The following is a 20,261-nucleotide window of genomic DNA, read 5'->3' as shown; positions in this document are numbered from 1 at the left end:
AGACTTCTGATCCATTAATAAATATGTATCTCAGATGGGCACAGTGGCTGCATGCCTATAATCCCAGCACATGACAAGCTGTGGCAGGATGACTACAAATTTAAATTCAGTCTAGGCAATTTACTGACTTAGCAAGACCCTATCTCAAAATGAAAAATTTAAAAGAGCTAAGAATGTAGCTGATTGAGAAGGCCCTAGGTTCAATTCCTAGTAACACCAAAAAACAAATAAAAGCATATCCTCACTTAAAATTTGTTCATGGAGGACCATGGATCTGTGAATAAAAATTTCTTCCTTTCTAATCCGGATGGCTTCTATTCTTTTTTTTGGGGGGGGGTGAGGGGGGGGGAACAGATCCTGGTTATACTGGCCAGAATTTCCAATGCATTATCAAATGTAAGTGTTAATAGTGATTGTTCTTATTTTACTCCAGATTTGAAGCAGAAAGCTCTCTGTCTTCTACTGCTGAGTAAGATTTTAGGGATAAAATTTTAGGGATAAAATGACATTATATTTACAGATGTTCTTTATCAGGTAAAGTTCCCCCGTTTCAACTTTATTCAGTATTAACACGAAAGAATGCTGGATTGTGTCAAATGCATCAATTAATATGAACATATTCTTTTAACATTAGGCAGTAACATAGTGAGTTATCATTAATTAATTTTTAATGTCCAATCCACCTTGAATTTCCAGAAGAAGCTCCACTCAGTTAATCATAACCTTTTATATACTGTTGCTTTAAGTTTGGCAACATTTTTATTGTACTAAATTCATCCCATTTTCTGTTCAACACAGTGATTACCGAGGCCCTGAACACCTCACTTACTCAATCTTAGCGTGGATCTCTGTTCATCAGAGAGGAACACACACACCACAGGAATATTTTCCTGCACCTACTACTTCCTACAATGCCTTTCCTGCTTCTCACACCAACCTTCCCTCCTGAGAAGCAGAAACTCTCAGCCTCCCTTCTAACTTCTCTGGATTCCCTAAGAGTGGGTACTTGCTCTCCACCCTGACTAGTCACTCTTTCTGCCCCTGAGTTCTACCCTTCGGTGCCTTCGAGGCTTTCTTATCTGCCAACAGCTCTCTTTTGACCCTTTCTTCTGCTGAAACTTCCACCTTTTCTATCTCTTTCCTCTCCTTCATTGATCAGTGTCTTGAAGGAACAGTCTACCAGTGATTTCCTTCACCTCCCTGTCTGTCTTCTGTGGGTGCTCAAAATCAAGGGAGATCTATGCATTTCTAACCTTATTCCTCAAGCCTCTTTTTTATAGCTTTCAACACTGAAGATCCTTTTACAAATACTTTTTGTCTTGCCTTCAGTAATTTTACTTCTATTTATGTTGCTTCTCTGATCTACAGTGTTTCTTGTTGTTTTATTTATGGACACACAATCTTGGGTTTAATTGTAAAAACTGTTTTGTAGGAAAGCACTCAACATGATTCTATGTCTTGCCATGTTTGAAACCATATGCCACAGACAGAGCCCAAGTAACATGACACAGCACACACACCTCCTTAGAAAAGGCAGCATCTCTGCAGCAGCTCCTCTACATGAGAGCAGCAGTGAGTCTCACTTGATGAATGCCTGTATTGACACTGCCTAGGATGCCTGACGCGACTTTCCTTCTAGCAAACACATACTCATCCTCAAGCTCAGTCACTAAGTCCAGCCAACACTCAGACAGAGGACTATTAAACTCTACCTCTGGAAGGAGTAAAGTCTACATGTAGTATATGGAATTCTGTGTTGTCCCTTCTCCCCCACTTTTTTTTTGGGGGGGGGTTTCCTTTTTATCGGTACTGGGGATCGAACTCACGACTGCCTGCTTGCAAGGCAGGCGCTTATGCCGCTGAGCTAAATCCCCCACTTATTAATCAATGACTTACACAGTATGGACTCATAGCATCTATTTTATTCTTTAAATTAAAACTAAATTTTATCATTATTTTGTTGCTTGTTTCGGCTTAAGTCATTCATAAGATGTTTGTTTAGCACTTGGTTACCTATACTATTTTCCCTGTCCCACCTCTAAAATTAGCCAGAATTCTAAGGTATGAGAAAATATTTATAGTGGATTGTGAAAGTTTTCTACATTAGTCATATCAAATGGTCCCACATTTATAGTAGTTTTATGAGTAATGTATTACTGATGTTGATATTAGTGATGAGACATACAGCTTAGGAAATTGCAAAGTAATTAATCAATATGCCTCATCTCTGAGTTCACTACGTAAAAGGAACATCACTTTCAATTTCATTGTCAATTTCTTTGAAACATACTTCTGAAATATATTCCTATTTCCCTATGCCTTTAGCAGAGAAGAATATAACTTAGTACATTCGTAGTTCTCAAAGTTTTTACTTTTATTGTTTTTGTACCAAGAAGCCAGAATACCAAAGTTTTAAAATATTTCAGTCACCAAAAAGGGATGACTTTTTTTTTTTTTTTTTTTTGTACCAGGGATCAAACACAGGGCCTCATGCTTGCCAGGCAGGTGCTTATGCTGCTGAGCCAAACCCCCGGCCCAGGATTTTTTTTTTTTACTAACTTTCAAATTCACAGGTATTTTGTAGAAGCTGAAATTGCTTAACTATAACTTTTAGTTAATCTTTTAGAAGGGTACTAAACATGTTTAAGAAGTTATATAACCCTACTCAAAAAACTATTTCTAAAATATTGTTTTCAAATACAGAGTTATGTTAAAACTGGTTCATCCTCTTTTTCACCTACAGTTAGTACATAGTTAGTATAGGAAACTGATAAAACAAAAACCTCAAATTCTTTGAAACCCATTTGGTCTACTGTTATTGTTTAACCAGCGGTAGGCTCCAACCTAAGGCCTTGCAATTCTGAGCAAGTGTTCTACCACTGAGCTACACCAAAATGAGCTTAGAAGTTTTAAACAAAAGAAAAAAAAGAAGACAAATATAACAAATACAGTTAGAAAACCCATTTACACTGATTTAAGCTAAATGGTTTAAGGTGTTACCTACTTTTGTTTATAATGAAGTATTGAGGAATATGACTATTCACAATAAATATACTTATATAACTTATTTGCTGGTCATAAATGAATGAATAAATGTTTTCTACTAGGTACCATTTTGGCCCCTTTTAGATGAAAGCCTATTAGGAAACTCAGCTTCAAACAAGCTAAAGGTTTTTGGTTCAATGTCTTCTACCAAGCTTGAGCACAACTCTTTTGCTTTTTGGTTTGTTTTTGTTTTGGGGGGTTCTGTGTGTGGCACTGGGGACTGAGCCAAGGAATGCTTTACCACTTAGCTACAGCACCAATTGTTTTGTTTTGTTTTGTGACAAGGCCTCACTAAGCTGTCCAGGTTTGCCTCAAACTTGTTATCTTTTTACATTCTCCAGTAGCAGGGAACACAGGCCTGCATCACTATGCCCAATCCAGCAGCATGGCTTTAATAAAAAAGTTCTTCCCTGAATTATCATAAGAAGTCTCAGGAAACAGGTTTATATGATTTTATGGAGTTTATTTCACATGGCCTATCAACCACAGAAATATTAATTCTAACTGTATTTTGGGGGAGCAGAAAGAGACAAAGTATAAGTTTAAAAGAACTGAAATTTTACATTTAACCATCATAAGGGAGAACAAATTAAGTGTTAAAGCTTTTATCTTTGGCAACTCAACATGTGGCTTTAATAGGCAAAATACTAAGCTTGTGATTTTCCATTTCCAAGTGGGCAAGAGTAGAGCCTACTTTTTGAAGAGATAAATTAACCCATATTAAAGATGCACAAGCACTGTAAATAAAATATTATTTGTTGGCACCTCTATTACACAAACATAAAAATGTACCAGTACCATAAAGGTGACATCAGGATGCTGAGAAGACCTTAAAAATTTCTGGAACATGGCTAAAAACTGCCTCTACTAGAATCAGAGAAAATGATTAAGAGTCATGAGAAGAAAAAGAAACCTAAATTCCCTGGAGATCCAAGACTCTAAATGATTACTTTGTACTGAAATCACTTTTTTCCTTCAGAATAAGGGTTCCACAAATAGACTTGAAAAGGTAGACCCATGAAACACATCACCCACCCTGCTGCCATTATTGTGCAAAATGGGCATGTGTACATTTAAAAGGACTCAAAGGTTCTAAGATAGATAATGGAACATGTGCCTTAAAAATGGTTAAGAACCACTCACCGCAGCAGATCCAGATGAAACCTTATGAAAAGGGAAAAGAGCCCAAGCTCTGCCTTCTTTCTGTCTACACTCTGCCGAAGGCAAAGACAAGTAATACAAAGTCCATGAGATGAAACTTTATACCTGAACAACATTGAAACTACAAACTGGGATGATCTATGACTAATCACTTAATAAAAACAGCTATTATTTGTGGAGCATTAGGTGCCAGGAATCACGCTACACACAAACATTTCCCCTTCAGTCCTGATCATAGCACAATGAGGTATGTTCCTATAATGACTCCATTTTACCAGTTAACAAATAGATTTAGAGAGACTTAAGAATCCAAACACAGCTGGTAAAAGAAAGGCTGACACTGTTCTATGTGATAAATCTATCTCTAAGATATTACTTTAATCTCATCTTTTTCAAGAAATTGAATTATGAAGCTATGGAATACTACTATAACCCCTAATTCTGAATTTTGTTTCTCATTAAGAAGTTGTGGTAATTCAGGTTATTTAAAATACTGTCAGGGAATACACAAAATATTTTGCAACTAATATGAAAATAAGGACCGAAATGTCCTAAAACTATCACTGACCAGTCCAACTAAAATTTCACAATTGAATTCAATGTTGGAAGCATAAATATAAATAGCCAGTACACAACCATGTTTTCAAATTACCTTTGAACAACAAGACTAAGGGAAAACAGAAGTCAACACTGGCTTGAGACAAGGTCAAAATTAGGTTGTTTGCTGGATAATACATGGGTATGTTTTTATAAAAAACATTTTTCTGTAAGTATACATCTGAGGCACTTATTTCAAAAGAGAACACTGAACAAATAAACACTGTAGATTTAACATAGAAATTTACTTCTACTTCCTCTCCAAGTATAACAAAAATGACAGTGAGTAATTTTGTCTCTCTTCTTGAAGTATAAAACCACAGGGGACAAAAGGCTCTGGGTTTCCTCCCCAGGAAACTGAAAAACAAAACATCAAGACTCACCAACCACAGGGTGGAAAAAAAAGGGAAGATGATGGTAATAAAATTTTGTAAAAAGCAAAGGAGCTGAATAAGTACATTAGTAACTGATTCAACACAGAAAACTGAAACCCAAGTAAGCAATGAAGAAAATGAAGAATTCAAAACATAGACACATATGCTGCCTCTCTAACACCATGACAAGTGGGGTAAGAACTACAAGTCTAAAGCCTAGAAAGAGCAATTTGACCCCCATATTCTGCCCTCAGCCTTCCAACCCACAAAGTACTCTACAACCTTAATGGACACTGACCACTGAAAGCAGGACACAAGAACCAGATGAACACAATCAGACTGCAGACGGGGAAATTAAACAAGCACCCATGCTGTGAATGGTTCAACAAGAAAAGATGAGGCCAAAACTCCAGCCCTGACATTCAACAACTAAGTGACTCTCATGTGAGAGTAGAAAACATCAATCTGAAACATTTTGTTTTGAGAAAAATTAAGCACTCCAAGACTGATTCACTTAGGGAACACACAATGAGGCATATGCCTTACCACTAGCAACAAACAATCCAAAGGAAGCCAAGAAAATAATTCCACTTAAAATAACATCAAAAAGGTAAAATACTTAGTAATAAACTTAGAAAAGTAAACATAAAACTTATACAACTGAAACTGAAGAACATTGCTGAGAGAAACTGGTATCTATTCTCCCCAAACAGAACTACAAATTTTACTCAATCAAAATCACAGTAGGATATTTGAGTTGTTTTTCCAGTAACAAACAGATTGATTCTAACATCTAAATAAAATGAAAAGGTCCTTGAGTCACCAAAACAAGTAATGAAAGCAAAAAAAAAGTTGTAAACTAACTTACCATGAAGCAAGATTAATCAAAAAGAAGACACTGTTGTGAGGAGAGGCACACAGTTGTAAGAAGTGAATATGAAATTAAATCCCTACATTTATGACTAATGGGTTTTTCAACAAACATGTCCAACTGATCCAAAGAAAGTCCAGAAATAGGCCCATACATATATGAGCAAGTGATTTTCAACAAAAGTTCAAAAGTAACTTTTTAAATATAGGCTTTTTATAATGGCGGAATTCCAATATCCACAGCAAAAAGATGACTCTCACACAAAATATATACAAATTAACTCTTCTAGCCAGGCATAGAGGCAAATGCCTATAATCTTAGCACTTGGGAGGCTGAAGCAGGAGGATCACTCTGAGTTCAAGTATAAACTTGGAAAGAAAATCTTAGCAGAGTGCTGGCAGTGCATGCCTTAGTCCCAGCCATTCTGGAAGCTGAGGCAAGAAGTTTACTTAAGAGACTATCTCAAAAAAGAAAAATCTTATTGACCTTAGGTTATGCAAACTGTTCACGACATGACACCAATAGACAAAATATTAAAAAGAAAAGTTAGACAGAGCCGGGGATATGACTCAGCAGTACAGTGCCTATCTGCCAAGCATGAGGTCATGAGTTCAATTCTCAGTACAAGAAGACGACAATGATGACAATGAGGAGGAGGAGGAAAAGGAAGACAAAGTTAGATTACATTAAAATCAAAAGCTTTAGTATTTTCTAGGACATCCCTCAGTCATAGACTGGGAAACAATGTAGTAAAGCATAAAAATGATTTGCATCACAAATATGTAACTATTATACCAAAATAACAGAATATAAACTTAATAGTAAGAAGTTAATAACTTAATTTAAAAATTGACTATAAATCAATCCCAACTGACATTTCACCATATTCACAGATATGGCTAATAAGCAAAAAGGTGCTCAACAACATCAATATAACTGAAAAAATATAAACTGAAAACACAAACACAATGAGACACAACCGTATGCCTACTAGAATGGCCACAGCAAAAAGTCAATAAATAAAAAGTAAAGATGCAGAGAAAGTGGGACCCATTGATATTGCTGGTGGAAATGTAAAATGGTATAGAGACAGAAATTAAACAAAACTGCGGCTTGGTCTTGACTCAGTCTCGTCTCAATTTTTACCTGCTAGTAGACAGCAAGGAAATAGGTCATCTTTCAAGAGCTCATCATACTCATTTTCTCTCTCCCTCCCCCACTCCTTCTCCCTGAAACATCAGAAGCCTCTTATATTTTTCACTCAGTTTTCAAGTCTAATTAAGATGGGTTAAGTATGCTAAAAGACAGCAATGGATGACTGAAAACCAAGAAACATCAACAAAACAAAGAAAAGACAGTATAGACAGACTCACAGAGTAAAGACAATTTACTCTAGAAGAGGCTAAGAAAATCATATGCACACTAGTAAACAGAAAGAAACAACTGAAATTAAGAATTCAGTGCATGAATTTAATTGTAGACCATACAACATAGAAGACAGAATTAATGAAATGGGAGAAAGGTACCAAGATGACAAAGTGGTGAGCAGCGATGAGCGAGCCTTGTAGAGACTCCCAGCCCAGAAGCTTGGAACACAGCAATGTGAAGAAGTCAATAAAGTGAGAAGTGGGTGCCCTGAACCCAGGAAGTATCTGAGCATGAACTGAAACCCATGGAGACAGTGAAGAAAGCGTGAAGAAGAAAGAAGTAAGCAGCGGCACTTTCTCCCTGAGACATGACTTACTACACAAGAGGGGCGATTCAAACCTGCGGACACATGGAGATGGCTGGAAATCCCAGAGGTCTGCACAGACAGATGCAGCAGTGGAGGGGAATAGCAGACATAAAGGACTGCACTTGCTGGTGGTGAGTGCTGAGTGCTCAGTTGTCCCACTAGGGAGAGAGTGATTGGCCAAGAGCCACCTAGCTCAGAACTCAGAGGAGCTATGAGCTCCATCTAGTGGCTCCCAGCTGGGCTCAGGCCCACAGCAGGTACACTGATGGCTGCAGGCTAAATGAGTCTGATCTCAGCCAGAAGGTGCAGGCTTGCTAAGATGAGTCACTATTTCACCAAAAGTCTACTGCTGGCTTGCTGGGATATATTGGTACAGAGTAGGACTTGCAGTCTCCAGACACTATCAGTGACACTAGAGACAATGGGAAGACAAGATCTCACATACAGAACAAAGGCTGGTGATTAGTGAGCATGAAGAGAAAAATTCCTTAAAAATACCAGGAATCATGAAAAAAATCAATGCAGCAGCTGTTAGATAAGATAAAGAAGCATAACTCTGATTGGAGTCAATGAAAGAGCAAGAGATAGCACAAATGATATTTTTAAAAAATTGTTCACAGATGTCTTAACAGAAAACCTGCTGACAGGAAAAAAGAATTCGACATACACATTGGGGAGGCATATACAACTCCAATTAGCCATGAAAAAAAAATCTATAGCTAGGTATATCATAATCAAGATTCTAGAAATTCAACACAAGAACAGAATCTAAAAGCTATTAGGGGAAAGGAACAAGTTATCTATATAAGGGAAAAGCAATCAAACACAGCTGATTTCTCAGCACAACCCACCAAGTCAAGGAGAGCTTAGAGTGAAGAATTTCAAGCCCTAAAAGAAAGCAACCTTGAACCCAAATTGATGTATCCCACAAAACTATCTTTCAGAAATGATAGAGAAATAAGATACTTCCATGACAAAGAACACCTAAGGAAATTTATGACCACCAACTTAGCACTCCAAAACATTTTAAAAGATATTCTAGAAAGACAAGGACTAAAACTCATGAACAATAAAAGAAGGAATCCACCAGGCAAGACAAACAAACAGCTGGGGACAGCTGGCCAAACAATAGGAAAATACCAAGACAAGGATAAGTAAGTATGTATCAGTTATAACAATCAATGTCTACGTCTCAATTCACCAATCAAAAGACACAAACTGGCAGAATGGATCAAGAAGCAGGATCCAACAATATGCTGCACACAAGAGCACATTTAATTCAAAAAGAAATTCACAGACTAAAAATGAAAGGATGGAAAACAATACTCCTCACAACAGCAACCCAGAAAAAATCAGGGGTAGCTAGCTATTCTAGTTGCAGACAAAGTGAATTTCAAACCAAGACTGATTAAGAAAGAAAAAGAAGGTCACTATATCCTCGTAAAGTGAACAATCCAAGAGGAAGAGATAATAATCATAAATATACATGCAACAAGTACCAGCGCACCCAACTATATAAAACAAATACTAATGGACATGAAAAATCAAATAAGCCCTAATACAATTGTATTGGAAGATCTCAATACAATTGAGATTTGTCACAAAAAGACAGATTAACTAAACAGACAAAAAATTAATAAGGAAATATTAGAACTTAACCAAACTATTGAAAAAATGGACTTAGTAGATGTCTATAGAATGTTACAGCCCACAACATCAGAATACACATTCTTCCCAGCTGCACATGGACATTCTACAAAATAGACTACTTACTGGTCAATAGAACAAGTTTAAGTAAATGCACAGAAGTTGAATGTATCCCATGCATATTATCAGACCATGGTACAATGAAATTGGAAGTCAATGGCAAAACAAACCACAAGAATTTCATAAACACATGGAAATTAAATAGCACCCTTCTGATCAACCAATGGACCACAGATGAAATTAAAGAAGAAATTACACAGTTTCTGCAATTAAATGATAATGACAATACAACTAACAGAACTTACAGCAGTCCCAAGAGGAAAATTTATATCAGTGAATACCCATATCACGAAAAGTTAGCACAAATTAACTTAATGTAAACCTCAAACATTTAAAACAACAGGCTAGGCCAAAAGCTAGGGACAAGGGCCAAGGATTTAGCTCAGCAGCATAAGCATCTGCCTAGCAACCTCTAGGTTGAGTTAAAAAAAAAAGCTAGAGACAAGGGACAAGATTGTAAAGATCAGAGCAGAAATTAAAACACGGGAGATTGTCATGGTTTATGTCTGTGTCTCCCAGGCCTCATGAGTTTGCACTTTGCATTTGTGCATTTGCACTGTCTAGTGCTTGGATTGATGGTGTTAGTTCTACACCCACCTAGGGGTGGAGCCAGGATGTGATGTAATGGCAGGAAAAAGGTGTGTCTTGCTCTTTGCCAGTTCCACTAGCTGTTTGCAGCCACCATGAACTGTGGCCCAGCCATGCTCGCCTGCCTTGGAGCCAACTGAGTGTGGACTGAAACCTCCAAAAAACTGTAAGAAATAAACCTTTCCTTTCCCAACTTTGGGCTTCAGGTATTTTGTCTCAGCGACGAGTAAAAAGTAACTAAGACAGAGATTATGAAAACTATACCCAAAAAAATCAGTGAGTCAAAGAATTGGTTCCTTAACAGATTAAATAAAATAGACAACCTCTTAGCCAATCTTACTGAAAAAGACTCAAATCCATGCAATTAGGAATGAAAAGGGTGAAATCACAACAGATCCTGCAGAAATCCCAAAGATCATTTATTCCTACATTGGGAACTTGTATGCAGTAAAACAGTAAATGCAGAAGACATGGACAGATTCCTAGATATATATGAATTAGCAAGGCTAAAGCAAAAAGATGTAAAAATCCTAAATAAACCAATATCAATCAATGAAAATCAAGATGTAAAACTCTCCAACAAAGAAAAAAACTCTCCAACAAAGAAAAGCGTAGACCCTGACAAATTCACTGCTGAGTTCTACAAGAAATTTAGAGAAGACTTACTACCACTGCTTTGCAAACTTCTTAATGAAACTGCAATGAAATAATACTGCCAAGTTCATTCCTCGAAGCAATACCCTGATAGCAAAACCAGAGAAGGACCCAAATAAGAAAGAGAATTACAGGTCAATCTCTCTAATGAACATAAATGCAAACATCTTCACTAAGATACTAGAAAACATGATACAGCAAATCATCAAGATTATACACTATGACAAATTAGAGTCATGCCTAGGATGCAGGGATGGTTCAACATACATAAATCCATAAATGTAATACACCATATTAACAAAGCCAAGGACAAAACTCAAATTATCATCTCAAGAGATGTAGAAAAAGCTTTTGACAAACTCCAAAGTCAACTCATGATAAAAAAAAAAAACCTCTAGAAAACTGGAATAGATGGTCTTAATCTGATAAAAACCCATCTATAACAAACCAACAGCCAATACCACCCTACATGGATGAAAAGTTTCACTCTAAAATCAGGAACAAGACAAGGATATCCTTTGTCTCTACTCTTATTCAGCATAGTCCTGGAAACATTAGACAAAAGCAATTAGACAAGAGAAAGAAATAACAAAGATTAACAACAGGAGAGGAAGCAGTTAAACTATCATTATCTGCAGATGAAATGATACTCTACTTAGAAACCCCAAAAACTGCTAGATTAATAAACAAATTCAGTCACATAGTTAAATACTAAGTCAATACTCAAAAATCAATAGCCTTTCTGTACATAAATAACAAACTCAGAGAGAGAAATCAGGGAAACACCACCTTTCACAAGAGCATCCAAAAAAATGAAATACCTAGGAATTAATCTAATGAAGGATATAAAAGACATCCATATTGAAACTAAAGTACTCTGTAAAAGGACTTTGAAGAGGATATCAGAAAATGTAGTTATCCGGTCTTGGGTAAGAAAAACCAATAGAGTGAGAATGGCCATACTTCCAAAGCTGTTATACAGATTTAATGCAATTCCAATCAAAATTCGAACAGTGTATCTCACAGAATTAGAGAAAACAATCCTAAAATAGTTTGGAACTAGAAGAAACCTAGAAATGGCAACGGTAATTTTGGGCAATAAAGGCAAAAAGCAGGCATCATAATTGCTGACTTGAAATTATATTATTAAGCTACTGTCATAAAAACAGCATGATACTGGCAAAAACAAAAACAACCAGACCTGATGATCAATAGAACTGATTAGAAGATACAGAAACAACTGCAGACACACTAAGCCACCTTATCTTTAACAAAGGTGACAAACACATTCACTGGAAGAAAGATACCTCTTTAATAAATGGTGCTGGAAAAACTGGTTCTGCACATGCCACAGATTAAAACTGGACATACATCTTTCACCATACACTATACTAAATTCAAAATGGATCAAAGATCTAAATATTAAAATGGAAACACTACATCTATGAGAAGGTAAGAGTAGGTAAAACTCTTTAAGACATTGGTGCAGGCAAAGACTTTATAAATAAAACCCTGATTACACAGGACCTATCACAAAGACCAGGATCTCACCCCTCCTGAAAAGCTTTTGCACAACAAAAGAAACCACCAATAGAGTGAAGAGACAACCCACAACATGGGAGAAAATGTTTGCCAGCTGTACCTCCAACAAAGGATTACTATCAAGAACATATAAAGAACTAAAAAAAAAAAAAAAAAAAAAATCCGTTCTCCCAGATTTAAAGACCCAATCCAGAAATGGGCATCTGAAATGACTCCATACTTCTCAGATGAAGAAATACAAACAGCAAATAAATATATTTAAAAATGTTCAATATCACTGGTCATTCAAGAGATACCAATTTAAAAACACTGAGATTCCACCTCACCCTAGTAAGAATAACTATCACTCAAAAATTAGGCAATAACAAATGCTGGAGGGGTTGTGGGGAAAAAGGAACCCTTCTCGACTGTTGGCAGGAGTGTAGACTAGTACAATCACTGTGGAAATCAGTGTAGAGATTTCCTTAAAAACTAGGATTGGAAGTCCCACTTAACCGAGCTGCTCAACTTTTGAGTATCTTCCCAGAAGAATTAAAAACATCATCCCATGGCAATATATGCACACCCATGTTTATAGCAGCACAATTTGTAACAGCTAGATCTTGGAAACAACCCAAGGAATGGATAAAAAAGATGTGGTCTTTTTATACAACTTGAGACCACACGCATAAGTAAAATAAATACTCACATGTGTAAATACTGTGTTGCCTTCCTAGAGTAAAAAAAGTAACTAAGATCCAAAATGCATAACAGATAGCATAAAACTGGAAGAAACTGTTCAAAAGAAAAAAGGAACTGAGATGGGGAGGGAGCAAATATATACATACAAGTTCATTACAATAGTTATGCTATTAATTTCTCATTGAAAAAAAAGGTTTGTGCTACTATTGTTTGGACACTTAAATGTCTGTATCTTGCACTCTGAGTAACTAATTTAAAGACAACAATACACAACAAATTAAACATTGTTGCTCTCCTCTTATCTTGTTTTGAAACTGTATTTTTTCTCTTTAAAATTTAAAACAATTAAATTTAAAAAAAGAATTCATGAAAGACAGTTTAAAGAAAACAATTCAACCTGAAACTTAGAGAGAAAAAGAATGAAAAATATATAAAAGGCATTTAGGAGAGCAAATATGTCTAACTTACATGAACTGAAGGCCACAAGAAAAGAAAATGCTACGGGTACAAAAGCAATATAAAACAAATAAGCCAGGTGTGGGGGGACAAAGGCCTGTAATCCCAGCATTATTCAGAGTGAGGCAGGAGGATCACTGCAAATTTGAGACCAGACTGGAAGCTCAAGGTAGCCTGAACTGCACAGGGGATCCTGCCTCAAAATGATTATATATATATATATATATATATATATATATATATATATATATATGAAATATTAAGTGCTTTTTAAATTGTTCAAAAATCATCAATCTATAAATTAAAGTAGCTCTACAAACTCCAAACAGAACAAATACAAAGAAAATCATTTAAAGTTGTTAAAATAGCCTAAGCTAAAGACATTTTTGAAGAGCATTATGAGGCTTAATAGATGACTTTGCAACAGAAATGATGAAAGCTGAAAGGCAATGAACTCTTCTAAGTGCTATTAGAAATTAACTGGCAACAGAGAGCTTGCAGCTTTGAAACCAACTTCAAAAATGAACACAAAATGACAATGCTTCTAGGCAAATAAAACCTAAAGAATTCATTGCCAACAAATCTGTACCGAAACAAAAGAGAAAATGGTAAAATATATAAAAATAGATTAGTACTGTATTAACCTAAAGGACACAAGAAAATGAACATAAACACATATTACACAGTGAGTAGATATAAACAGTAAGATGGCAAATTTAAATGCATATATACCAGTAATTACATTAAACAAAGACTAAAAAACTCCAACTCAACTGTTTTTTTTTTCAGACTAGATTTTTTAACATTCACTTTCACCTAAGACTCAATAAATACCTCAGTCTATGATTTCCTATTAGGTGAACCTAAGGAAGTGAAATAAAAGTTATGGAAAATCACAATCCATTTACCACAAGCAGATGATAATAATTAACAGAGACAAAAAATCTAAAAAATGAATTCCAGCTATGATTTGTGTACCATCTAGAATGGCAGCTTTTTGGTATATTATACCTAAACCTGGTGGCAACTCCACAAATGTTATCTCCAGTTTACACTTAAGAAACTAAGGTTCTAAGAAGTTTTATTACATTTGACAAGAACCGCATGGTTTTTGAGGAAAGAGAAGCCACGTTAGTCAGTTTCCAATATTTATACTTTTCAATACGTTATTGAAGATCCCTCATTAATAATTACCAACTATGTGGAAGTATTTATATACCACTGGATGATTTGTGGAATGGGGGCAGCAATATAGCTCAGTGGTACATTGCCTGCCGGGCAAGCACAAATTCGTGAGTTCCATTTCCAGTACCCACCCCCACCACCAAAAAAAAAAAACAAAAAAAAAAACTTTTCAGGTGAAAAATATAAAGAACAGCTAGTGCAAAGGATATGTCACTGGGCTGGGGATACAGTTTAGCAGCACAGTGCCTGCCTGGCAAGTGTGAGGTCATGAGTTCAATTCCCAATTAGAAAAAAAAAGAGAGAGAGACAAAAAAAGAAAAGATTTGTAGAGAAACAAAAATGAAAGAGAAAGTTATAATCTTTTCAAAATATGTAAGTGATAAAAATGGGAGCCTCATGTTTACTTCTTTACATAATGCCCAAATTTATCCCCTTGAGATTACCATAAGGAGTACAAATCTTGTAAACAGATCAGTAAAAGGAAAGACCAAAGGTACAATCTGTTGAAGTATATTAATGACAAGAAGTATTTTCAATTCAACTTTTCCCATTAAAATTCAAAGTCTCTAGTCTCAAATCATTTTAAAAGACAAGCTTTCTAAAGATATCTCCACTCCACCATTATTAGATGACATACTGGTAACATGACAAAAATAAGCAGGCAGAGCCTACAGGTTAAAATAAAACACTGCAAGCACCCTTAACTAAAAAAAAGGAAGGGTACCACCGACCTTCTTCCTGGGTCACACAAGGAATAAACAGGTCCTCATTGTTCCTCTCCAACTTACACCGTCAGGGAAACTCCTCTCCAGCTCCTGGACAGTCAGTTTCCATACTCCAATATATTCAAAGAAAATGTCCAACAGCCCCTTTATTTCTCCAGTAATTTATTTTTCTGTTGTTCGAAGATTTTTCCCTCCAAATTCCCTCCTGTCTCTCTCTTCTATCCCCTACACCCCATCCATCTGCATATCTAGGACAGGCTTTCCTTTGTTATTAATTGTTGTGATGCTGGTTAGAAAGAGTCATTCTAGGTTGCCCAATATGGTCTTGAACACAAAGGGTTTTCAAGCAATCCACCTGCCTCCATCACCTCAGCAGTTTGGACTCAAATACATGCTACCATGCCCAGTTCAAACATTTTTCGTAAAGTAAATGTATTTTTCAAAGCAATAATCCAAAAAGATGCTCCACAAGAAAATAATGATTTCTGATAAAGTCACAAAGCACACAAGAGTCTAAGAAATTCTCAAGTAAAGAATCTAACTTTATTAACCAGCTCAAACTCAAATTTATTTAGCTAATGAACCCTTTTCTACGGTAACTATTAATATCCTACAGAACATACATTTAGGAAGACTAATCTTTAATCACTGATTAAAACATACAAGCAAAATACCATACTTGACCCTGTATTCTAAATGGTTTAGAAAATGATACTGCCTTTGGAAAAAACAAAAATGAATTTATACAGAAAATAATTAGCAAATTGCTCAGTGAAAACACTGTATATATATATTACTTTACCTAAATTCATTTGAAAATTTAAACTGTAAACACCAATTGTAATTTTCTGATTCTAGAGTCACATGGCAGGGAGCAGTAAAAAGCAAGAATTTTTTAATATAAGTATATAGAATATAACAGGGTATTTTACAAGTATTAAAATTTAATTTTGTTTTCATGTTTGATCTTTTTTCCAAGTGAAAGAATGGGATTTTATGAATTTTCTGAACCAACAAATACACAGACATGCTGTATTATACTTTTTAAAACACATTTTATACAATTACCAAACAACAGTAATGAAAATGTCAGTTTTCTCTGTAAGGTAAACTACAAATCACTAACACCGGGGTTTTAGAGAGAAATGCTACAATTCACACATTGTACCTGAAGGCTCCGTAAAGTGGTCTATACCAGCAGACAAATGAGCAAGGTGTGAACAGCACAAACCACAGGATGCTCAGTCCAAAATCAACCCCTCTGGAGGAGTCCACAAAAAACCAAGCCAGACATCCAAAGATATTCAGAAACAGTGTTACAGCGTGGACTGTGGGGTCAGAAAACAAAAATAGAAAAGAAACATTTATATTCACTTAACAAAATTATAAATTAAAAAAAGTAAAAACCTTCTAGGAGCAAACATATTCTACCTCATCTTTCCTTTCTATTTAGCATTATTAAAAACATGCTATTTCTTTTATATTTAATATGTAAACCAAGTATACACAGGAAAGTGAGTCCTGAAACACGCAGAGCTGCCCAAGACTTCATCGGTCCTTTCTTCCTAGTAGGCAATTACACAGCCAAACCAAAAAAGCACTGCATTTAGGCCATCTCTGAGAAGGAAATTGTGTGATGTGCACCTTGATCCAAGGCCCAAGATGAAAAACAGTGCACACTAAAAAATAACCAGAACCTGGGAGAAGACCCTATACTCAAAAGCTATTTTTAGAGACTAAAACTGGAGTCAAAGTACAAAGGGAGTAGCAATTTCCAGTGACTACACAGTCAATCGAAAAAGATTAGTAATTCATCTTCATAGAAGTTGTCCAATTTTAAAGTCCTAGGGGGAAAAAAAACTGTAGTTTGGTAGAGGATTAAAGTCATTAACACACCCTTACCCACGCACATACACAATAGGATGCACTTCAATAGCTATTCCCCTTGGGTAACAGAAATAGGTCTTAGCAAACTCTTCTCAGCTGTTAATAATGACTTTCCCTAATAGATAAAGACAAAACATTTGACTGATGCGCTATGACCCACATGTATCCATTATAATTAATAACTTTAAATGATTCTTTAAACCTTATTCTTCAGTTGAATTTATTATAGAAAATAAATACTCATGAAAATGCATGCCTGTCCTATCAGGTGGCTTGTACCACTATTGGTAGTACAAACAGATCTAATCACTTTTATTGGTCTTTTTACTAACAAAATCAATAGAAAGCTGCCCTATGGGACAGACATGCATGTACCACTGGGCTCAAGATACCTGGCAGCGAGACACATGAATTGTAACCCAGAGTGAATGTGTTAGGCCCAGCACTCAAGTTCTGTGAGCTTGTTTTTCAGCTATAGAAACCCAGAAACTCTTCAAGTTTCAAAATTTCATTTCCTTTTATCACATATGTAAAACCCTGTTCCTATTAAGAATATTTAAGTCTCATGAAAGCTAGCTTGCTAACAAATTTACTCAAAATCGTCTTCCTCAAAATAAAGGCAGTTGTGGTAAGGAAGTAACAACAGAATTCAAAATTTAAGTTCTGTATAATTAAATGAAGTCAGTTTAGGAAAATTTTGTAATGTTAAGAAAATTCCACTTCACAGGAATAATTTTAAAAGTTTATCTACTAATCCATTTAAAGAAAAAGAGACAACATACATGCATACGTATGCTTTGAAATACCAACAAGTTCTTCCAAGTAGAGTTAAAATTATCAATTTAATGTTATGCAAATCTTTTCACACTAACCAATATCCCTTATCAATAAGTCATTGGCTTATATACTGGTAAACGCTAACATGTTTAGGACTATTTACTAAGCAATCTATCTGCTTAGAGTTCATAAAAACATTTACGAAGGCCAGGCAATATGCAATTCAGATCTAGGTTGATAATTTCAATCCCACTGAAAGAAGCAATGAATTCATGCTGGAGGACTCCAAAAACAGACACAACACTAAAGAAATCTTAGGGCAGTTTCATTATTTGTAGCTGGAACAACTCTCTTTGATATAAAATTTCAATCTACTTTATTAGGCAATGTGATCCTAATGGGCCTACATTTGAAACCATCACTATAATATTCTTATTAAGTTATGGGTTATAATAAAGACATCTAACAAAGTATGTTATTTTTTCTGGAAACATGGTCTGTTTTTCCTTTTTTAATTCAAAAATAAATTACAAACAGATTGAGATTCATTTCACAAGGCTATTTCACAAGGCTATTTCTAATTGCTTCAGTTCATCACAGGGTAAATTACTTGCTTTATACAGATAAGTATGTCTCACTGTTTGCTTGCCTGTTTGTTTTAGGCTGTACAGAGTAAGATTTACTGAAGACCACGCTGACAAGGGCATGGGCCAGGATGGCAGGAAGAGCAGTTCAGTCCCCACAATTAAGTTCAGGAGATGCACATATGGGTTAGCACAAAAGGGACTTCATTCTTGGGGAATGTAGCTGGGTTAGCACAAAAGGGACTTCATTCTTGGGGAATGTAGCTGGCCTTTGTTGAAAAATAAAAATTACTTCCTTTTTTTGTTTTCTACTTTGTAGGTGGTACAACATGGAACTCCAGACCCTGGGCTCTAGAGTCATCCTATCCAACTCTAACATTAATTGTATAATGTTGGACAAGTGACTCAATTTCTCTGAGCTTTTGTTTACCTATTTTAAAAAAAACAAATAATAAAATGCTTACTTCTTAGTGTGGTTAAGATTTGATAAGATAAAATATATAAAGTGATTAGAACTGTGCCTGGCACAAAGTAAATCTTCAACAAATATTGAGTTTTCTCATTATAATCATTATTACACTATAAAAACAGTAACTTGAAATTTCTTCAAAATAGCATACTAGGCTCGGTATGCTGGTACACACCTGTAATCCCAGCACTCAGGAGGCTGAGGCAGGAAGACTGCTGTGACTGCTGTGAGTTTGGGGCCAGCCTGAACTACAGTGAGACCCTGTCTCAAAAAAAAAAAATCAAAAAAACAAAAAACAAAGCATACCAAAACAACTTATGAAAGCATATTCTATATAATTTAGGCACATTATTGCAGTGGTAGTAAATCATGTTTTATTCCAATTAATGCTTCTTTAAAATACAATATAACTGGGATAAGGAGCCCTCTTTAATACCAATTAACATAGCCATCACCTAAATAGGTTTTGAATAGAAAACTATTCTTAACTATGTTATTCTGAGAAACTCAGAAAGTTACTTATTTCTAAGACAAAAGAGCTCTATTTTGAAACCAATGTTAAAGCAGTTTACCATTTGGTTAAAATTAACTATAGACTTCTACTCAATCAATATTCACTAAATTCACTAATTTTCTTCCAGTCCTATGTCCTTCCACCAAGAAAAGCAACTTTTAAATTCAAATAATGTGACTAAAATACTAGGTAAGTTTCTGCCCATTTTTAAAATGTACATAAAATAGATATTATGTAAAACATGAGTCTATTAATATATACTACTAAATATATATACATATACATTGGTGCATGAGAGATTCAGCAAAAGATATTAAACCAAGAATAAATTCTCAACAAGAAACTAAGTTACAGACGTACTAACCAAAAAGAACCAATTCAAATTCCAAAACTACTTTATTGATGGGAAGAGTGCTCCTAAAAGATTTAAGAAAATTATTTCATCTCGTTAGGGGGAACAAGAGCCCCTCATTAAAATCACACAAAAATCTCCTTCATTCAGAATGCACCCTATAAATTCTCCATTTCCCAAATATTGTGGACGTAAGACGCCACTACTGCTGTTATCCATGACATAATGACATCAAAACAGAATAAAACAAAACAGATAGTAGAAGGCTAGGTACATTCAGCAAAACTGCTAACAGTT

The 20,261-nt window shown here is 35.4% G+C and overlaps 1 protein-coding gene across 3 annotated transcripts in view; it reads right to left on the bottom strand.

Moving 5' to 3' along the window:
* The window catches only part of Scamp1 (secretory carrier membrane protein 1), a 164,404-nt gene that overhangs the window by 35,386 nt on the left and 108,757 nt on the right, over positions 1-20,261 (bottom strand). For all 3 annotated transcript variants that reach the window (XM_005001208.4, XM_013146612.3, XM_003464387.5), the window contains one exon: positions 16,550-16,709. In XM_005001208.4, coding sequence (XP_005001265.1) covers positions 16,550-16,709 — 160 coding nt within the window. The remainder of the gene's footprint in view (positions 1-16,549; positions 16,710-20,261) is intronic.

The sequence above is a fragment of the Cavia porcellus genome, unplaced genomic scaffold (assembly GCF_034190915.1).
Source record: "Cavia porcellus strain 051 isolate PalLab524CR breed Dunkin Hartley unplaced genomic scaffold, mCavPor4.1 scaffold_11, whole genome shotgun sequence".
In the NCBI taxonomy this organism is placed as follows: Eukaryota; Metazoa; Chordata; class Mammalia; order Rodentia; family Caviidae; genus Cavia; species Cavia porcellus.
Note: the sequence above shows the minus strand (reverse complement) of the source record. Positions and strands in the feature narration are given on the sequence as shown.